General features: G+C 47.1%; 2 protein-coding genes and 1 long non-coding RNA gene across 4 annotated transcripts in view; 1 reads left to right on the top strand and 2 right to left on the bottom strand.

Moving 5' to 3' along the window:
• On the bottom strand, positions 1–2,602 carry LOC145545487 (uncharacterized). Its single transcript, XR_014082107.1, has 2 exons — positions 632–2,602; positions 1–348 (listed from the first exon to the last, which is right to left on the bottom strand). It is a non-coding gene; the product is annotated as an uncharacterized LOC145545487 (long non-coding RNA).
• Positions 2,392–15,845, top strand: KDELR3 (KDEL endoplasmic reticulum protein retention receptor 3). The gene is made up of 5 exons (XM_081590087.1): positions 2,392–2,639; positions 7,534–7,634; positions 13,081–13,239; positions 14,054–14,306; positions 15,125–15,845. The coding sequence occupies exons 1-5, from the start codon at positions 2,549–2,551 to the stop codon at positions 15,163–15,165; spliced, it is 645 nt and encodes a 214-aa protein (XP_081446213.1). The 5' UTR covers positions 2,392–2,548; the 3' UTR covers positions 15,166–15,845.
• DDX17 (DEAD-box helicase 17) overlaps positions 15,843–19,246 on the bottom strand; it is an 18,504-nt gene continuing 15,100 nt past the window's right edge. For both annotated transcript variants that reach the window (XM_081590086.1, XM_081590085.1), the window contains exon 13: positions 15,843–18,875. In XM_081590086.1, the coding sequence (XP_081446212.1) occupies positions 18,370–18,875 (506 nt within the window). In that variant the 3' untranslated portion in view covers positions 15,843–18,369. The remainder of the gene's footprint in view (positions 18,876–19,246) is intronic.

The raw sequence follows: 19,246 nt of genomic DNA on the forward strand, positions 1-19,246 counted from the left end.
TTTTTAATATTTTATTTATTTGGTTGTGCTGAGTTTTAGTTGCAGCATGTGGGATCTAGATTCCAGACCAGGGATAGAACCCAGGATCCCTGCATTGGGAGCATGGAGCCTTAGCCACTGGACCACCAGGGAATCCCCAGTCAGCAATACTTCTATCTTCATTATCCCCATTAACAGATGGGAAAGTGAAGGCCCAAGGAGGAGACATGGCAGGCTCAAGGCCACTGTGGCAGGCCCAGGACAAGCCCTTGGCCCTGGGACCACCCAGCCTGCGTTCTTCTCCTTCCACCACCATGCTGGTCCCTCCTCAGACTTCCTCTGGCCAGGGCCACTTCCCCTGTGGTCCCCCTGGAGAAAGAGAGAAGAATTCGAGCCCGTTCCAGCCCCCGCTGGCAGTTGGGGCTGCTTCTCAGGAGGACAGATGTTTCACCAAATGGCAAATGCACGTGCTTTTCCCTGGCTTGGGGAGGAGGTGGGCGCCTAGAAGAAGATGCCAGCTGGTTGGGCAGAGAGAACTGTAGCCACACCTGAGGGATTTAAATAGCCACCGCCTTCTCTGGGAGGGGAGGCATCTGGGCAGGGTTTAGGGGGAGCAGGGAACACAGCAGCCCATTCAGAACCCGTCACAGACCTGGGATGAGTGCCTGGTTCTTCCTCCCACAGGAACTTGGACCACACAGCTCACTTCGCTGGGTCTCAATAGCCTTCACCTGCAAAGCGAGGCTTTAAAACCTGCTTGGGAAGGTGACTGTTGAGGCCAAACTGAGAGAACCTAATATGCCTGACCTATACCTGGTACCCAGTACCCAGTAGGTGCTCGGTACTTGACAGCTATCCTCACCAGGGCAGGGGTCCCCACAGAGCATCCTTGACAAATAGGCACCCCCACCACACCCTGTTCACTTACCTCTCATGACAGGGAGCTCATCACCTCCCGTGACAACCCATAGTGCAATGTAATTATTTAATTGCATGAACACTGGAATCAGACTGTGTGTTGGAATCCAGGGGCCACTATTTAGGGTCTGTGTGATGTTAAACAAATTACTTAACCTCTCTTTGCCTCAGTGTTCCTGGTGTAGCATGGTAATAATAGTACCTCCCCCTTAGTTTTGCTTAGATTGGTGCTTCTCGAACTTTCGTGTGCACACACGTCACCCAGGGATGCTGTTTAACAGCAGATTCTGATTCGTGGGTCTGAGGTGAGGCTGGAGATTCCGCAGTCCCAACAGGCAGTACAGATGCTGCTGGTCCTTGGACCACATTTTGAGTCTTGAAGGACTGCCATGCCCTGGGAGGCATGGTGAAGGGGCCGTGGAAGGGTCACAAGTAGAGGAGTGATAGATTTAATCAGGGCAGAGCCTCTCTGGCTGTCTGTGATGGGGGAGGGGGCAGAGAGGAAGTCAGTAATTTAGGGATAGGTCGAGGTCCTGAGTAGGAAAACGGGCTACAGGGGTCAAAAGCGGGGAGCACATGTGATCTACTATACAGATGCAGAGACCAAGGCCCAGAGAGGGTGGCCAGTCTGCTCAGGCCACACAGCAGTGACAGGACTCCTTCCCTCGAATGGTCCTTCACCCTTCACCCTCCCAACTTGCTGGCCCACCGCCCTCTGGAGTCTCTCCTGGCCTGTGCTCTTGTTTGACATCTCATCGCACCAAGAAGAGGGAGATGCTAGTGAGGATCTTGCATCTCCCTGACAGACCTGATCTCTTCCATGCTCATGGTCATCCCATTTTACAGATGAAACAACTGAGGCCAAGAGAAGGAAAGTCTTTCGGCACCCTGGCTAGAAACCGAGGTCCACCTGACTCCCAACCAGAGAGTCTTTGGTTACCGTTGTCCGATAGGTCAGATCAGGACAAGGTGGTTCCTGAACCGAACAGGTGAGAGGAAGGGGAAATTGGCTCTAGCTCTTCTCCCCAGGGGAGGAGGGAGGAGTTCAAACCCCAGGCTGATGATAACAATAGCAGTGGATCACCCGTTTCTGGGAGGCTTCCAACCTGCTAAGCCCGTGCCAAGCAGTGGCACGCGGGACCCCACTTCATCCCAGAACGGGTCTTCTTAGCCCTGTGTACGATGAGGGAACCAAGGCAGAAAGGGGGGCCCAGTGGCTCGCCTACGGTGGTGACTCTCGGTTCCGAGCAGGGGAAGCAGGGGCTCGGACTCCGGGGGGAACCCTCGCAGGGGTATCGGCCGGGTGGGACGTGGCAGGCACCCCGTGGGCACAGAGCGGCCCCGGGCGGCAGTCGGAACCCAGGCCGGAAGCCCCCCGGCCTGCGGGACGGCCCCGCCCCGGGATCCGCGGCGCTGGGCTGGGCCGGGAGGCGGGATCTCGGTCGGCGGCGCTTCCTGGCTCCCTAGCACGGCTGCCGGCCCGGCCACGTCACCGCCCGGCCAAGAGCGCGCTGGAGGAGCGGCGGCGCCCGGACGGGAGCGCGGAGCTCGGGGGCGCAGGAGCCACAGGCCGGGGCCGGGGCCGGGGACGTGGAAGCCGCTTCGCCCGCCAGAAAAGTTTCCCAGGAGTTGGGTGTGCGCGGGCCGGACCATGAACGTGTTTCGGATCCTCGGCGACCTGAGCCATCTCCTGGCCATGATCTTGCTTCTGGGGAAGATTTGGAGGTCCAAGTGCTGCGCGGGTGAGGGCGCTTCCCGGGCGGGAGGTAGGGGCGTCCCGGACGGGAGGTGAGGACCGGGGGCGGAGGAGGGGGGCAGCCCCACGCCCCTGCTGCGGGGCTGGAGGAGGAGAGGCTCCTGAATGTCTCTGCAGGGTGGGGACTTCGGCTTGGGGGTGCTTGAAACTGTCTTCGCACAGCTTAGCTTCCAAAGAAAATGTACAATTTTACCGTATCAGAGGAAACGGACCCTTGGAGATGACGGAAGGAGGATTCCGCCCCTTGGCATGGCCACTGGTGGTTGGAAGAGGGGGGGATAGAGAGGAGGTGACACCACCTTTGCTGCCCAGGAGCAGCACTGCTTGGGGCCCGTTGTGCCCTCTACCCTCACTCAGGCCCGAGGTGGGGAATGGGATGTGGGGCGAAGGAGGTGTACACACAGGAAGTGGCTCCAGACTCTCAGGGTCTTCTCTTGCCCTCCCCCTACCCCTCTCCCCTGCCCCCTGCCAGACATCCCCCCACCCTACCCCCACCCCCTAGCTGGGCCCTCTTTCCTTGTGATGTGGCAGGAGAGGCATCAGCCAGGCCCAGGCGGGCACAGAGCTGCCCATGAGCAGAAGCCCAGAGAGGGTGGGAGGGGGTGCCCCTTTTGCCCAGCAGTCTGGTGGCCCCCCTAGGGGGTCAGAGATGTCTCAGGGCTGGACCGGTGGTGGACAAACAGATCCAGTGCATTAAGAGGCTACCCGAGTGGCCTGCAGCCATCTTTGTCCGCTGGTGTCCTGGAGGCGCCTGCCCTGTGCTTGGTGCTGGGGTAAGGGCCTATAGAGAGGGGCACGGACTCCTTGTGGGGGCCAGCGAGGCAGGGAGTGGACTCCTGAAGGCTTCACGGAGGGAGCAGCTCTGTGCTGCTCTGTCCTGGAAGACAGGCAGCGTGTCACACAGGAAAGGCTTGTGGTGTCACAGACGGCAGGGTATGTCCTGGAAACGGGGAGCAGCCTGTCTTCAGGGTGGTCCTGGGGGGATACCAGTTCATGGGCGTAGGAGGTCGGTTGGATGTGAAAGGGCCTTGTCTGATGGGCTAGGGAGTTGGGACTGGGAGCCAAAGAAAGTTTGGAGCAGGAGAGGGGGCTCGGAAGGGGACTCTGGAAGCTGTGGGAGAGGCTGAGACAGCATCATAGAAGCTGGTGGCAGGAGGGAAGGGGTTGAGGGTAAGAGGTGGGTGCTGTGAGCGTCATTGTAGAGGGAGTGATTCCAGACCTGGAGGCCTTTTGGGTTTGGGGTCTCCAGGGAGATAGGCACTCACAGGTTGGTTCTCGGGTTCCCACTTAGGGGAAGTGGGCCAGGAATGCTGAGAGAGGCTCCAGGGAGAGCCAGAATCTAGCCTGGACCTGTCCCTGCTGGGAAGGGTCCTGGACAGGGTGAGCCACCATCACCAGGAGAGGGCGCTGTTCCCCACCCGCTCTGCCAGGCACCTGGGATAGAAGCCGGCCACACAGGCAGAGATCTTGGCCTGGTGGGGCTGAATTTAAAGGTGAGAGACTGTCAGCCAGCAACGGTGGTAGCAACCAACTAAATTATATGGTTTGTCAGAGATGCTGAGTGGCTCAGTGGTAAAGAATCTGCCTGCAATGCAGGAGATCCCTGGGTCCGGAAGATCCCCTGGAGAAGGAAATGGCTACCCACTCCAGTATTCTTGCCTGGAGAATCCCTTGGACAGAGGAGCCTGGTGGGCTACAGTTCATGGGATCACAAAGAGTCAGACACGACTGAACAACTAAACAACAGCAATGGGAAAAGCAAAGGGTGGATGAGCGGGAGGGCCCTTGTGTGTGTGGAGAGGGATCAGCACAGGTCTGGTTGAGAACAGAGGAGGTGAGTGCCTCCCTCAGGAGCGGGCCTGGTGTGACACCCCAGTGACCCAGCCCCAAAGGCAGGGAACTGGAGCTCCATTTGTGCTCTGGCCGCTGACTCCTTGTGTGACCTGGGGCCTCAGTTTTCTTTATCTGTCAAAGGGTAGGAGGTCTGCACCTGGTCATTGGGTCCCCCGAGGGACTCTGGCCAGGTCCAGGCTCCTGTTCTCCTCTCTGTCCTGAGGTCTCCATGTGTGGCTTGCTTTGGTGGAAATTATTCACTGGTTTTTAAAGAGTGTGGAAAACCAATGTACTCAAGACCGCCAGGGCTCCCAAAACGCTAGGGAAAATGAGAGTGAAGCCCAGCGGCCTGGCAGGCTGGGGATGGAAAGAGGGGAGGAGTGGAAAGAAGCTATGTGGGGGGATAGCCTTGTGTCACCCACTAGAGCCTCCTACTGGACCCTCCTGAATGGGATTGAGGGCCCCCACGCCGGCCAGACCTAAGCGCGGGCTCTGGGAGGTGGTGTAGACAGTCACAGCCCAACCTTGCCCAGTTACTGCCCCCTGGACTCCACCCCCTCCCCCAGAGGGCTCCTTCCCCCGCAGCCAGGCCCCCTGCCAACCCCCCAAGGAGGCACTTGTATTCCACATTGAATCCTAGTTAGGCCTCACGTCAGTCCATTACGTGTGAGACTCAGGCTTGCCATGCTGGTAGGAAAGCTGGCACATGGACCCAGAGCCCTCCAAAATGTGAGGGGCTTCAGCAGTGTTCATCCTCAGGCATTAAAACTGTCCCCCCTCCCCAGAATGAATGTCCCCCACCAGAGGGATCATTAGAAAAGGTACCAATCAGGTGTACAAAGGAATCAAACCCTGAATCAGGTAATGTCATTTCTGGGTGTCCAGCTACCCACTCGACCATCGCATGAAGTCCAGGGATGAGGGGACAAAGGTGAAAGAGACTCAAGAATGGCTCTTGGTTTTCTGGCTTGAACATGGAGGGAATGGTGGTGGCATTTATGAAGGACGGAAGACAGGAGAAGGAGGGGATTCAGGGGGAGATGGTGGGCTCCACCAGGCAGGAATATGTAGGTCAGAGAGCCAAGGAGAGTCTGGAGCTGGAGGGTCCCTCACGTGTGGGATGGGATGAAGGGACAGAGGGAGAAGAGAGCTCACCCTCTGAGGATTAGGGTTTGAGAAGGACAGGAGCAGCCAGGGGAGGTAAGAAGCTGGCAGTGTGGGCAGTGGCAGAAACCTGCAGAAGGGTGTGGTCGGAATAGACGGAGTGCCCCACTGACTCTTGAAGAGTTGGGTGAGTGAGGACAGAGTTGATGTTTGGATCCAGAAACGTGGGCATCATGGACCATAGGAGTGGGTTGGTGATGGATCCAGACTGCTGTGGGTTTAATGGAGCGAGAGAAACAGGAGGCAGGGCAGCTGCTTGCTTCACCCTGGAACCACCTCCATGACCATGTAGCAAAAGTGGTCAAAAGTTGACTAAGGAGCATGATGGCTAAATGCAGCCTCGATTCCTGGATCGGCACCTGGAATAGAAAAAGGGCATCAGTGGACAAATGTGAAATCTGAATAAAGTCTGGAGTTTAGTCAATGGTGCTCTGTGCTGTGCTATGCTTAGTCACTCAGTCGTGTCCGACTCTTTGCGACTCTATGGACTGTAGCCCGCCAGGCTCCTCTGTCCATGGGGATTCTCCATGCAGGAATACTGGAGTGGGTTGCCATGCCCTCCCCCAGGGGATCTTCCCAACCCAGAGACTGAACCCACGTCTCCCACATTGCAGGCAGATTCTTTACTGTCTGAGCCACCAGGGAAGCCCAAGAATACAGGAGTGGGTAGTCTGTCCCTTCTGTAGGGTATCTTTCTGACCCAGGAATTGAACCGGGGTCTCCTGCGTTGAAAGCGGATTCTTTACCAACTGAGCTACCAGGGATGCCCCAATAGTGCTCTACTGATGTCAGTTTCTTAGTTTTGGTAACTGTTCGGTTATCATGCAAGGTGTTAACATTAGGGGAAGCCAGGTGAAGGGTATATGGGGCCTCTCTATACTGTACTGTCTACGACCCTTCTGTAAATCTGAAATTATTTCAAAATAAAAAGTTCAAAAAGAAAGAGACCAAAGCAGATGAGGAAATAGCATGGTAAGTAGGAACCCAGTTTTGTCAATTTGAGTGTCCGTTATGTGTTATATATGCACATGTGTGTGTTGTGTGTATGTGTGTGCCAACAAAGATCTGGAAGGTTGCATACTCAGGCTTTGTGATTCAGGTGATTGCTGTTTTTTAATTTATATCTCTATGCATAGTTTCCCAGGTGGTTCACTGGTCAGGAAGATCCCCTGGAGAAGGAAATGGTAGCCTACTCCAGTATTCTTGCCTGGGAAATCCCACAGACAGAGGAGATTGGCGGGTTACATTATAGCCCATAGGGTCGCAAAGAGTCAGACACAACTTAGTGACTAAACATGTATTACCTTTGTTTTACAAAGAGTAAAAATAGTTGTAACTTTTATAACTAGGAAAAAGAAAAACTTTTTTACTTATTAAAATTTGGAAACATGAACTAGAATGCTCCCCTGGCCCTGTGCCTTCCTCCACCTGCTGTGGTCTCCCTGATGAATCAACACCTTGTAGAGCCAGTGAGATGTTCCAAAAAAAAAAAAAAAATGGGGTTCTGAGGACCGTCAGTGGAACGATGGAGGTGGAATGAAGAGAGGCCTTGACACTTCTTCTCTCAAGCCCGACACCCACCACCCCTACACCCTCCCCAGAGCAAGAACTGAGGCAGGCACATGCAGGGGCCCTGGGAACTCAGTATCCATGTCTTTATTTGGATACTGGGTGACAGATTACAGTCTGGTAAGAGGAATAGATTCAAGTGATCCAATGGGAAGGAGTGTTTCCTGACCCTCGGGGGTGACAGTGCCCTGGACAAGGTGTCACCACTAAGCAGGCACTCTGGAGGTCTTTCCAGCTCAGGCTCTGGGCTTCTGGAGTGTGTATGAGCCTGGGAGCCTGTATTCTTATTGTCTCCTGTCCCTATCCAACCGCAGGCATCTCTGGGAAGAGCCAGATCCTTTTTGCTCTCGTCTTCACCACCAGGTACCTGGACCTGTTCACCAACTTCATCTCCATCTACAACACAGTAATGAAGGTGAGGGGGATGGGCAGCCATGGTGGGGGGGCCTGCTGAGCACCCCCAGATGGCGAGACAGTTTATGCTTGGGGACTCAGGCTGAGGAACCAGACAGACCTAGGTTTGATTCCTGGCTTTGCTGTTAGCAGCTTGGGGCCTGGGCTTGGGCAAGGCTTCTGGCCTCTGTGTACCTTGGTTTCCTCCTCTGCAAAATGAAGATCGTTGTACTTACCTCAGAGGGTTTTGTTGTGAAAATTAAACAAGGTAATACATGTAAATATACAATAGCTGTCATATATTAAAAACTCAATAAAAACTATTACAATGGTTAAAAAATAAGCAAAAAAGGAAACACGATGCCCTGAGCTTTCAGAGAGCTTATTGGTCCATTTATCTGACAAATATTTATTGAGCACCTACTGTGAGCTAAGAGGGCTTCCCAGGTGGCCCAGTGGTGAAAAATCCTCCTGTCAGTGCAGGAGACACAAGAGACACGGGTTCAATCTCTGGTTCAATCTCTATCTCCAGGAAGATCCCCTGGAGTTGGAAATGGCAACCTACTGCAGTATTCTTGCCTGGAGAATCCCATGAACAGAGGAGCCTGGTGGGCTACAATCCATAGGGTAAAAGTGTCAGACACAACTGAGCAACTGAGCATGCACCTGAGCTAGGAACCTGAAGGAGAAATACAAGACCCGTACATGGAACCTACAATATAACTGGGGAGACAGATAATGAAACAAGTAAGAGAAACTGGCTAGGGAGAAGGCTATGCAAATAATTAAAATGGGATGCTGTTTCCTTTTAATTACAAAGACAAAAAGTTTTAAAAGCAGAATTATATGATAGAGAATGATTAGGGAGCTATTTGGAAAAGACCCGGATGCTGGGCAAGATTGAAGGCAGGAGGAAAAGAGGATAACAGAGGATGAGATGGTTGGATGGCATCACTGACTCAATGGACATGAGTTTAAGCAAGCTCTGGGAGTTGGTGATGGACAGGGAAGCCTGGCATGCTGCAGTCCATGGGGGTCACAAAGAGTCGGACATGACTGCGTGACTGCACTTAGGGAGCTATTTAGAGAGTGTGGTCAAGAAGGGCCTCTCCAAAAAGGGGATGTGTAAACTGAGATTTGAATGACACAGGAAACAAAGCTCAGAGGAAGACATTTCCAAGCAGAAGGAATAGCTGGTGCAAAGACCCCACAAGACAGGAACAAGCTTGATGTATTCAAAGGGCAGACAGAAGGCAGACTCAGTGGGAGATCAGCAGGAGAGGGCTGCCTGCTGGTGGTGGGGATGCTGACAGAGGGCTGAGTGAGGGCAGATGGTGCAGGTGAACCATTTGGATTCAGTTTTGCAGTGGGAGGCTGTTGCTTTGAAGTTTGGTCCTTCTACAGAAGGAGAAACTGAACATCTTTCAGCCCTGGGTCATAGCTGTGAGGTTGTGTTGGAGTGAGACATTTTCTGAGGCTTTAACCAATCATCCAACACAATTTAGTGGAAAGAGCCCAGATTTCAGAATCAGTAAAATGGGATGTAACTGGATGCTGGTAGCAGAGATGTGGGTTATTTTAGTAAGGTTAGGATTTATTTTTACCTCACTCACAAAACAAAATCTGTAAGTGGGTAGTCTAAGCCTGGAATGGCAGCTCCTTTTAACTTTCTGCTCTGCCAGCTTTAGTGTGACTAGGACTTGAGTGTGTTACCCATGCAGTTGCTCAGAAGGGCCCTATGCTTGGTTTAATGCTTTGCTGTTGCCATTTTGAAATTCTTATTTTTTAACAAGAAGCCCTGAAAATGATATAGCTAGCCTGAATGTAATATCTATCCTTAAGATTGCCTCAGGTCACAAAATAGGTGCTAGAGCTCCTACCATCACATTGCTTTCTGGATAGGAAGGAGGAGGAAGGGGAGAAAGAGCAATAGGGTGCCTGCCAGCTGGGTAAGCCCTTTTTATAGAGCTTTCCAGTGACTTCCATCTGCATGTCACTGACCATCCTTATCTGCAAAGGAGGCTGGAATATGTAGTTTTTAGTTGGGCACATTGTCTAATAGAAGTCCTGTTTTTAAGGTAAAAAAGCTACATGGGTGGAATCCTATCTTGCCGGGCTATTGTGAAGATAACATGGGAATCTATGTAATGTACCTAGCTCCCAGAAGATATTTAACTAAAAGTGAGTTCTCTTTCTCCATATCAGAGATGTCCTTTTGGGATTCTGGGCATCTTGTTCCTAGAATTGGTAGAATGGAGGATGCTCTTACTTGTGGTGTGTTGAACTCAGTGTGAACTTTAATCTGAGGTCCTGAAATTGCTGTCTACTTAAATCCAACACAGAAGTAGCAAACACTGCCTGCTTAGTTAATTTCTCTTCCCGAGGGTTTGACTTGGGCAGTCCTGGCAGAAACTGTAGACCCAGCCCTTGCCATGGCTGAATGAGATCTAGGATCTTCAAAGAGGCCAGGTTCCAAATGTGTGAAATGAAGAAGTGATCTCTATTTCATTGATTCATTCACTCATTCCAGCATTTGTTTTGTGCTGGGCCCTGAGTTAGATTCAGAGGCAGACAGGGCATGGGCCCTCTTAGGGAATCTCCTCTCCAAGGGGAGACAGACTGGTTCATAGACATTTACAGAGCATATGATCACAAGCAGCGATGAGTATTGTTACATGGGGGTATGGTGACACAGAGCATGTGTGCCTCGTTCTGTTGAGAAAAAGGCTTTGAGGAAATAACATGAGTTTTGAAGTGCAAACACTTTTCTAGGCCAGTGTGGTCCTGGACCACCAGCAGCACTATCACATAGGAATGTGCTAGAAATGCAAAATTCTCAGGCCTACGCAGACCCACTAAGTGAAACCTCCAGCCCCTGAGGGTAGGGGCAGGGGCAGCCATCTATATTTTGGTGCACGTTCAGGTTTGAGAGCCTCTGGCCTAGGTTAGAGGCCAATTATAAAACCATTATATGCTGGAGGACAGCTACTCTAGTTAGGAAAAGAACACTTTTCTGAGGTTGATTATCACCTGATTCAAGGAATTTTAGTCTTTGTGGAAGTATGCTCTCAATTCACTGATGCAGACCCAAGAACTTGAGGCTTTAAAAGAGCCCTGGAACACCACTGCTAAATCACTCGACAAAGACCAGTTCTTTTTTTTTTGCCTAATGCTCCGCAGTGAGAGGACACCTGGGCACCTCTGGTTCATTATGGGAGCACTATCAGTCCCAGTTAGAAGCATGGCGTCACTTAACAAAAAGATCATTAGCTTCAGATTCTATGTCATTGACCCAAGAGAAACTGCAAACACACTTTACCTTTTCCAACTGAAGGCAGAATACTTGCCCTCAGGTTTGGTAGGTCCCAACTCAGGCAACAGTACGTGAACCGTGAACTTCCAGATGTTCAAGCTGGATTAAGAAAAGGCAAAGAAACCAGAGATCAAATTGCTAACATCCGCTGGATCATCGAAAAAGCAAGAGAGTTCCAGAAAAACACCTACTTCTGCTTTATTGACTATGCCAAAGCCTTGGACTGTGTGGATCACAATAAATTGTGGAAAATTCTTCAAGAGATGGGAATACCAGACCACCTGACCTGCCTCCTGAGAAATCTGTATGCAGGTCAAGAAACAACAGTTAGAACTGGATATGAAACAACAGACTGGTTCCAAATTGGGAAAGGAGTACGTCAAGGATGTATATTGTCACCCTGCTTATTTAACTTATATGCAGAATACATCATGCAAAATACCGGGCTGGATGAAGCACAAGCTAGAATCAAGATTGCCGGGAGAACTATCAATAACCTCAGATATGCAGCTGACACCACCCTTATGGAAGAAAGCAAGGAACTAAAGAGCCTCTTGATGAAAGTGAAAGAGGAGAGTGAAAAAGTTGGCTTAAAACTCAGCATTCAGAAAACTAAGATCATGGCATCCGGTCCTATCACTTCATGGCAAATAGATAGGGAAACAATGGAAACAATAGAGACTTTATCTTTTGGGGCTCCAAAATCACTGCAGATGGTGACTGCAGCCATGAAATTAAAAGACTCTTGCTCCTTGGAAGAAAAGCTATGACCAACCTAGACAGCATATTAAAAAGCAGAGATATTATTTTGCCAACAAAGGTCCATCTAGTCAAAGCTATGGTTTTCCCAGTAGTCATGTATGGACGTGAGAGTTGGACTGTAAAGAAAGCTGAGCGCCAAAGAATTGATGCTTTTAAACTACGGTGTTGGAGAAGATTCTTGAGAGTCCCCAGCAAGGAGATCCAACCAGTCCACCCTAAAGGAAATCAGTCCTGAATATTCATTGGAAGCTCTGACGCTGAAGCTGAAACTCCAATACTTTGGCCACCTGATGCGAAGAACTGACTCATTGGAAAAGACCTGAAAAGCATGACTATACAAGCTTTTTGAGTTGCGTACTGCTTTGGTAAATGGCTCCCAAGTTATCTAGTCCCTTACTTTTTGCTAAAGGATGAGTGAGGTGGGTTGTGTAGGGTGAACACAGCTGGAATGGCAAAGGCAAAAAATAGGAACAGTTCCTTAAAATGCTTTCATTTACTGTTAACGTATGCTTTTTAAATAAGTATTTTTGGGATCTACATTATCACAAAATTATACAAAAATTTTTTACAAGTATATACATAAGATATCAGAACAAACTTTAAACTCACAAGATTATAGCTATACATACATATGTTCTGAAAAATAACATTCTCAGAAATAACTCCACAGAAAATAGTTATTACTGAAGATAATTTTTTTAATGTAAAAATTAGATTTAAATAGTATATTTTAAATGACGGACTATATAATTACAGAGATCAGATGGGTAAACTGCAAAATAGGACTAAATAGATAATTTTTTAAATGTAAAAATTAGATTTAAATAGTATATTTTAAATGACGGACTATATAATTACAGAGATCAGATGGGTAAACTGCAAAATAGGACTAACTTTTGGGATACTGAATGAAAAAACAGAGTTTTGTGTGTGTGGTTTTAAAATTAAGGCAAGAAGTGTCAAATGCTTTAGAATTAAATAACAGATCACTGATTTTTAAAGATAATGTAGTTTTTTAAAAAGTAAAGCTAAAAGTTGGTTAGAAAAAAAGTTAATGCAAAAAGGATAGTAAAGATCAAAATATTCTAAGGACCAAATTAAACTATATATATATAAAAAAAGAAAAGACCCTGATGCTGGGAAACATTGAAGGTGGGAGAAGGGGGCGACAGAGGATGAGATGGTTAGATGGCATCACCTACTCAATGGACATGAGTTTGAGTAAACTCCGGCAGCTGGTGATGGACAGGGAGGCCTGGCTTGCTGTAGTCCAAGGGGTCGCAGTCAGACACGACTGAGCGACTGAACTGAATTGAATTTAGGGTAACTTTGAAGCCCCCCAAATAGGTTGGGAAATGACTTCATTGATTCCCATGTCTGTCTCCCTTTTCAGGTGGTTTTTCTCCTCTGTGCCTATGTCACAGTGTACATGATCTATGGGAAATTTCGGAAAACTTTTGACAGTGAGAATGACACATTCCGCCTGGAATTTCTTCTGGTCCCTGTCATTGGCCTCTCCTTCCTTGAGAACTACAGTTTCACTCCTCTGGAGGTAAGGGAAGGGACCCAGAGTACTCATTTCCGAAGGTAAACACACTCCCTAAAACCCTCACCTTGTTAATGTCAGGGCTAGCTTTCTACCACAACTGTGGCCGTTATGAGTTTAGAGGTTACCAATAAGCTATCAACAATCCTCTTCTTAAAAATGGGCACGTCTAAATAGTCGTGTTCATAAACAAAGCAGGCATCACAGCACCACATAAGGCTGAGACTCTCTGTTCAACAGGTGATTAATGGATACTAAAGCACAGTCCAGATGGTTTTCAACTCGGTAGGTCTGGCCTCTGACTCAAGAATCTGTGGGGCAATAAGCATCTGAGGAGATTCTGATGCTGATGTTCATGGATTGTAATTTTGAGAAACCATAGCCTCAATTAAGGCAAGTTTATATGATAGAATTCTGCAACAACTAAAAATTATGTTCCATAGCAACATTCATACTGTTCTGGAAAAAGCAGTACTTGAATCTCTTAAAATATTTTTTTACTTACAAAGAAAGGGGTGGAATGGTACACTGATGAAAACATTTAAAAATTTCAAGAACATGATTCTGGGAGTTCCCTGACCATCTTGTGGTTGGGGTTCCAGGCTCTCACTGCCTGTGGCCTTGGTTCAATCTCTGGCCCTGCAAGCTGTGTGGAGTGGCTATTAAATGAATAAAACCTGAAAAAATGGTGAAATAGTTTATCTTAAAAAAAAAAAAAAGGTTTTGCTTCACTATATTCTCACCAGTAAACATTGTTTTGGTAACTAAAGGTGGCCCTTTCTTGATCAGCCTCTTCTGGATCCTTCTCTCTTTGGCTCAGATCCTCTGGACTTTCTCCATCTACCTGGAATCAGTGGCCATTCTGCCCCAGCTCTTCATGATCAGCAAGACTGGAGAGGCTGAGACCATTACTACTCACTATCTGTTCTTTCTTGGGCTATACCGGGCCCTCTACCTGGCTAACTGGATCAGGCGGTACCAGACTGAGAATTTCTATGACCAAATTGCAGTGGTGTCTGGGGTAGTACAAACCATCTTCTACTGTGACTTCTTCTACTTGTATGTGACCAAAGGTAGGTGCTGGGAGAACAGTGTCACTGGCACTGGCTCAGGATTAATGATCCACTCAGTATTCGAGGGGATATGGAAGTGAACACAGGCTAGCCTGTGTACCTCATGGTGCTTACATTCTAACACAGAAGACAAATGTTTTCAGGAAACTAAGCGCTATGAAAAAAGAGATGAATAATCCTATTTTTATGTACAGCATGCAGGGAAGACAGCTGTGAGATGATGCTTGACACTTGGGTTAGGGCAATAAAGGACAAATATTGATACATTTCTAAGTTTATGTATAAGCCCCAAGGCAGAAACCAGCCTGGCATGACACACGACAGTCTACAATCCTAGAGATATCAATCCAAACTTATCACCTAGGGTCTCTGTAAGTCAGGGTAAAACATTCACATTGCATTCTAATCACAACTAGGAGCAACTGGGTCCTAGGAAAACCAGTCCACCAACTGCTGTGTAGGATAAAAGGCAGCCAAAGCAGAGAGATACGGGGCAGTTGTAATTGTCCAGGCAGTGGTCGTCAGTGGGGAGATGGGGACATTTCTCAAGAGTGTAGCTGATAAAAACTGTTTATGTGCTCTGAGATATGAAACAGAATTAAGGACAACCGCTAGATTCATGGCCTACCAAAACAGGGGGTGGTGGTATGTGTCCAAGGTGGAGTCAGTGCATCTATAATTAACCTGCAGTGGTATCTTTCCTTGCCTTGAACATCTAAGTGAACACCTGTGAAAAAGGCATTAGATACTAAGATTATACAAAGTTGTAAAGGAGTCCTTTCATGAAAAATTCTAATTTCAGCTTAATTTTCTTCTAGTCCTTAAAGGAAAGAAGTTAAGTCTTCCAATGCCAATTTGAAGGCCATCAGAGATGTTCTACACCCTAACAAGGACACAAAGCAAACCATCTGACGTGTTCTCCTGGGCGATTTATACACAACTGACCAAATGTTAAAACTGAAGTCAGAGAAATACTTTGTGTGGAATTTAGCAAAGCACTGATCCTTCTATTTTCTCATCACTATCTCCCTTAAATTATAGAGGTAATTAAAACGGGCCAATCACGCAAGTATGGTACACCCTCACAATGTCAACTGAACCATCAAGGAAACCTTAGAATGGATGGAGTCAACTATTGTTCTCTTAAGGCCCCGGTGTGAGACTCGAGGACCAGCCAATCCCAATCTGGAAATACACCCTACTGTGTATGAGGCAAAAGCCCCAAATGAGTATGCTGTTGTGGTTAATTTTTACTTTCCAGGTAGGAGACCATCATGTTTAGGGAGTCAAGATACAAAGGTGTCACCAACAGGTGGGAAATGTTATGAGGAAACACCCCAGGCTTTTTACTTACTAGATATTGTCTTGATGCTTTGTGACTCAAATTTTTTTCACATTAAAACCAATTAATCCTACCTCCCTTTCACAGTTTTAGGTGCTAAGGTGTCAAGTCAATCAAACATGGTCTTGAAACAAATAAAAATAAGATACTATCATTAGGTTATACCTTTTTTTAAGCAATAAAAATCTCACACCTTATTGTCAACAGTGTTTTATTTATACCTACAAAAGAAAACAAGATGGTATCAAAAGGACAATTTACAAACTAAGAATAGTAACATAAGCTCTTAGCATCCTGTGCCTGAACATCACACATCTACAAATCTTTCAAGTCTTAATGCAACAGGAATGTGTTCAGAGACCAGCAAGGACATAAATAGAGAGCACTGATCCCAAGCAAAAGCCACCAACCTTTTAGATGAGAGAAGTCCACACAATGAATTGTTAGGGAGCAATGGGGAGAAGCAGCCCCACAGCTTAATATAGAACTCTTTCCCCTAAATGAGTTTCAGTCATGACTGCAATTATTAACATCAAATGAGAATTCTTCTGCTCATGTTCTGAAGCAAAGGCAGAACTGAATCATGAGTGGCAGACACAAAGGCAGAAGACTTCACTCTGGAGCTATATAGGAAAAGCTCAGGAATACTAAGATTTTAGCTGTGCTCAGGCCACAACAGCTTTTGAGTTTCGGGATATGTGTTATTTTTACTTTATCGTAACAATCCCTGGTGGAAAAAGGGAAGCAAGCAGACCAAATACTTAACTGCTTGTTTGCCCCAAGACCTTTCTCACAAAGGGATGCTTTCAGACTTACGAGAGGACACCCCCGTGGTGGCACCTTTGTGTTAAAATCAGATTTTGGTGTATAAAAAAATGTCTACAATGGACCAATCAGTGCTTAGACAAACTCTTTTTGTGGGGGAGACACTTTGGTCTGAAGCACAGAGAAGTGCTGCCGTGTTTCCCTGTGCCTACCATCCTCCTCAGCCTCAACGTCTATGAGGAGAAAAAAGGGAAGTTAAGAAAGAAGAAAGTAGGGGGAAAAAAGATGTCAAAGTTCTCACATGCATATATTTCAGCTTATGCTGACAACCTACCTGTATGCTGCACATTCAACCACACTTTTCAGTACCCCTCAGAAACAATCCCTTCTCTCTCCCTGAAGAATTTTAAGAGGAAAACAAAGACCTCAAACATTTAGATATTTTGATCTTACAAACCAGTAAGCACTCTCAGGCCTAAGCCAAAGAATGCAATGAAGCCTTCCCCCTTTAACTACATCATGAACAATACTGGTAACACCAATAAAAAATTAACAGTCCCACACTGGATATGAAGAGATTTCTGAGGCTGTCTCATCTCCTTGTCCTCTTACAGTGAACACAAGAGCAGAAATTTCTTTCCAGGCCCATCTGCTATAGAAAGTCTCAGTAGAACAGTTGGTATTACTACAAAAGGGACAATCTCACCTACCTTTCAGGTGGAGGAAAAGTAAAAGGACTTGGGTTTTAGTCCTCTGTAACTTTTCTTAAGCACTACCTACCTGTAAAAAGCTGAGTGTGAAAGGATGCTGAGGAAAATTTGCATCCAAAAGCTGTTATAAAGCACTGAAGAGAACACAGTATGAAGACAGTAAGAGTTCTTTCTCAACAAACCCTTTAGACCCTTCAAGATAACTTGGCCAAAAGGGCTGAGTAGCCAGTAAAGAGTTGCTGTTACTCTAGCTCTACAAATACTGAGTTTAAAAAGAAAATTTGCCCACTGACTATATCATTTATAATTAAACGTAGTTCTTACACTGCAGGTGAATGCATATTTAACCGGTTAATAAATTTCCAGTGAGCATTTATGTTCATTCTGCTCACAGCAGCTGTCTGGTTAGGAAGATGTATTTCAGATGGTCCCTGGTCATGGGGAAGAAAAAGAGGCAGCTTCCACCCAGATGCTGAGACACTACATTTAACCATTGCAATAAACATTTGGGTTTTTAAAGATACACTTAAAAAAAACTCTTATCTCAGCAATTTAATTTCTAACCTGACAATTAGAAATGGTTGTTTCAGTACTTGGGAAGGGGGAAGGCAGAATGTGAAGGAGACAAAGCCAATTAGGATTTTTTTTTTAAACTATCAAATGCACTTAAGAAGCAATCATCCAAAATGACAATGGCAAAGCACTGTCTTAAAAACTCATCAGGCCTAAGGAACCCTGTTCCAGCTTGAAAAAAGATCAAAGAAAAAAAAAACAAAACAAAACAGAAAATGTGTAGGGAACTCCCTCTTGGTTTTCTATCCCAGTACGAGAGCAATGTAAAGCATAGGCGCCATCTTCTTCTGCAGAGTTCAACCCTCCATCCCCCCCACCCAAACTCAGGACCAAAAAAAAAAGGGGGGGGCTCCCACAAAAGGGCCTAATACCTTTTTAAGATGAAAAATAGCTCAAATATCCTCAACATGCAAGAAGTTGGGGGGAAAATCTCTTCCAGTCAGCTATACATACATATATATACTTTTACAAAATCTGTTATTACAGACTGGATCATTTTGGCAGGCAGAAGAAACCTGGCAGTGAATCCTAACTAATCTGCATGAAAGACAAATCACAATGGTTGGGGAAAAAAATTATAAAAGAGAAAGAAAAAGGGAAGAGAAAAAAAGGAAAAGATAGCGTTCCTTTAAATGTAGTTAAGTCTGCACAAGTCACTACCACTTTAGTGGCTTCATTTACGTGAAGGAGGAGGGGGAGGAGGAGGAGGGGGGTATTGGTAGGCAGTCTGCCCCATGTAACCTATCATATTAGTAGCTCCCGGAGGTTGTGCAAACTGTTGTGACATCAGTGGCTGTGGCTGCTGCCCAGACCGGCCTATCCCACTAAACTGCTGGCTAGAGCTCTGTGAACTTCTCCCAGTTGAGGTGGTGCTACTGGCCCCATAAGTGCCAGCGCCATATTCTTGGGCTGTGTAACCACTGGTGCCATAAGCAGCTGCCCCATAGGTGCCTTGACCATAGGTGTATTGGCCTGCTTGTGCTCCAAAGGCAGAATTTGGACTTCCATAGCCACTGCCGTTAGCATAACCGGCTCTATCGGTTTCACCACGATCCCGATAGCTTGCAGAGTCTCTCCGGCCACCATCTTTGACCCCTCGAAGCCTCCGGTCACACTCATCCTGATACATCAAATTGGGATTGTTGGCTGAAGAAGTGGTCCGGTATCGAGAACGGCCGCCTGATGAGGACACAAGAATTTTCAATGCCAGATATATGACCAAACATAACCACTTGTAAAAATGTTACTAGATACGAAAATATTCAATATTCTTTCTTGATCTTTAGCTAAGTCAGATTCCAAATCACTACTTTAGAAATACACTCATAATTTGATTCTTTACGATGACACATTCCAAGAATGGTAAACATTAAAGGATATTCACCTTTTCATCTTTTGCCTTTTCTTTGAGGATTACCAAGAAACACACTCTTAAAAATGTAGGAAAAATGGTAAGGAGGATTTAAAAACAAAAACACTCAAGCAGCTAGGTTCTTATGACCACAAAGGAATCCTCTACTAGTGCACACTGGTTCTCAAATGTTACTTTG

The sequence above is a fragment of the Giraffa tippelskirchi genome, chromosome 4 (assembly GCF_054371585.1).
Source record: "Giraffa tippelskirchi isolate mGirTip1 chromosome 4, T2T-mGirTip1v1.2.pri, whole genome shotgun sequence".
Lineage (NCBI taxonomy): Eukaryota > Metazoa > Chordata > Mammalia > Artiodactyla > Giraffidae > Giraffa > Giraffa tippelskirchi.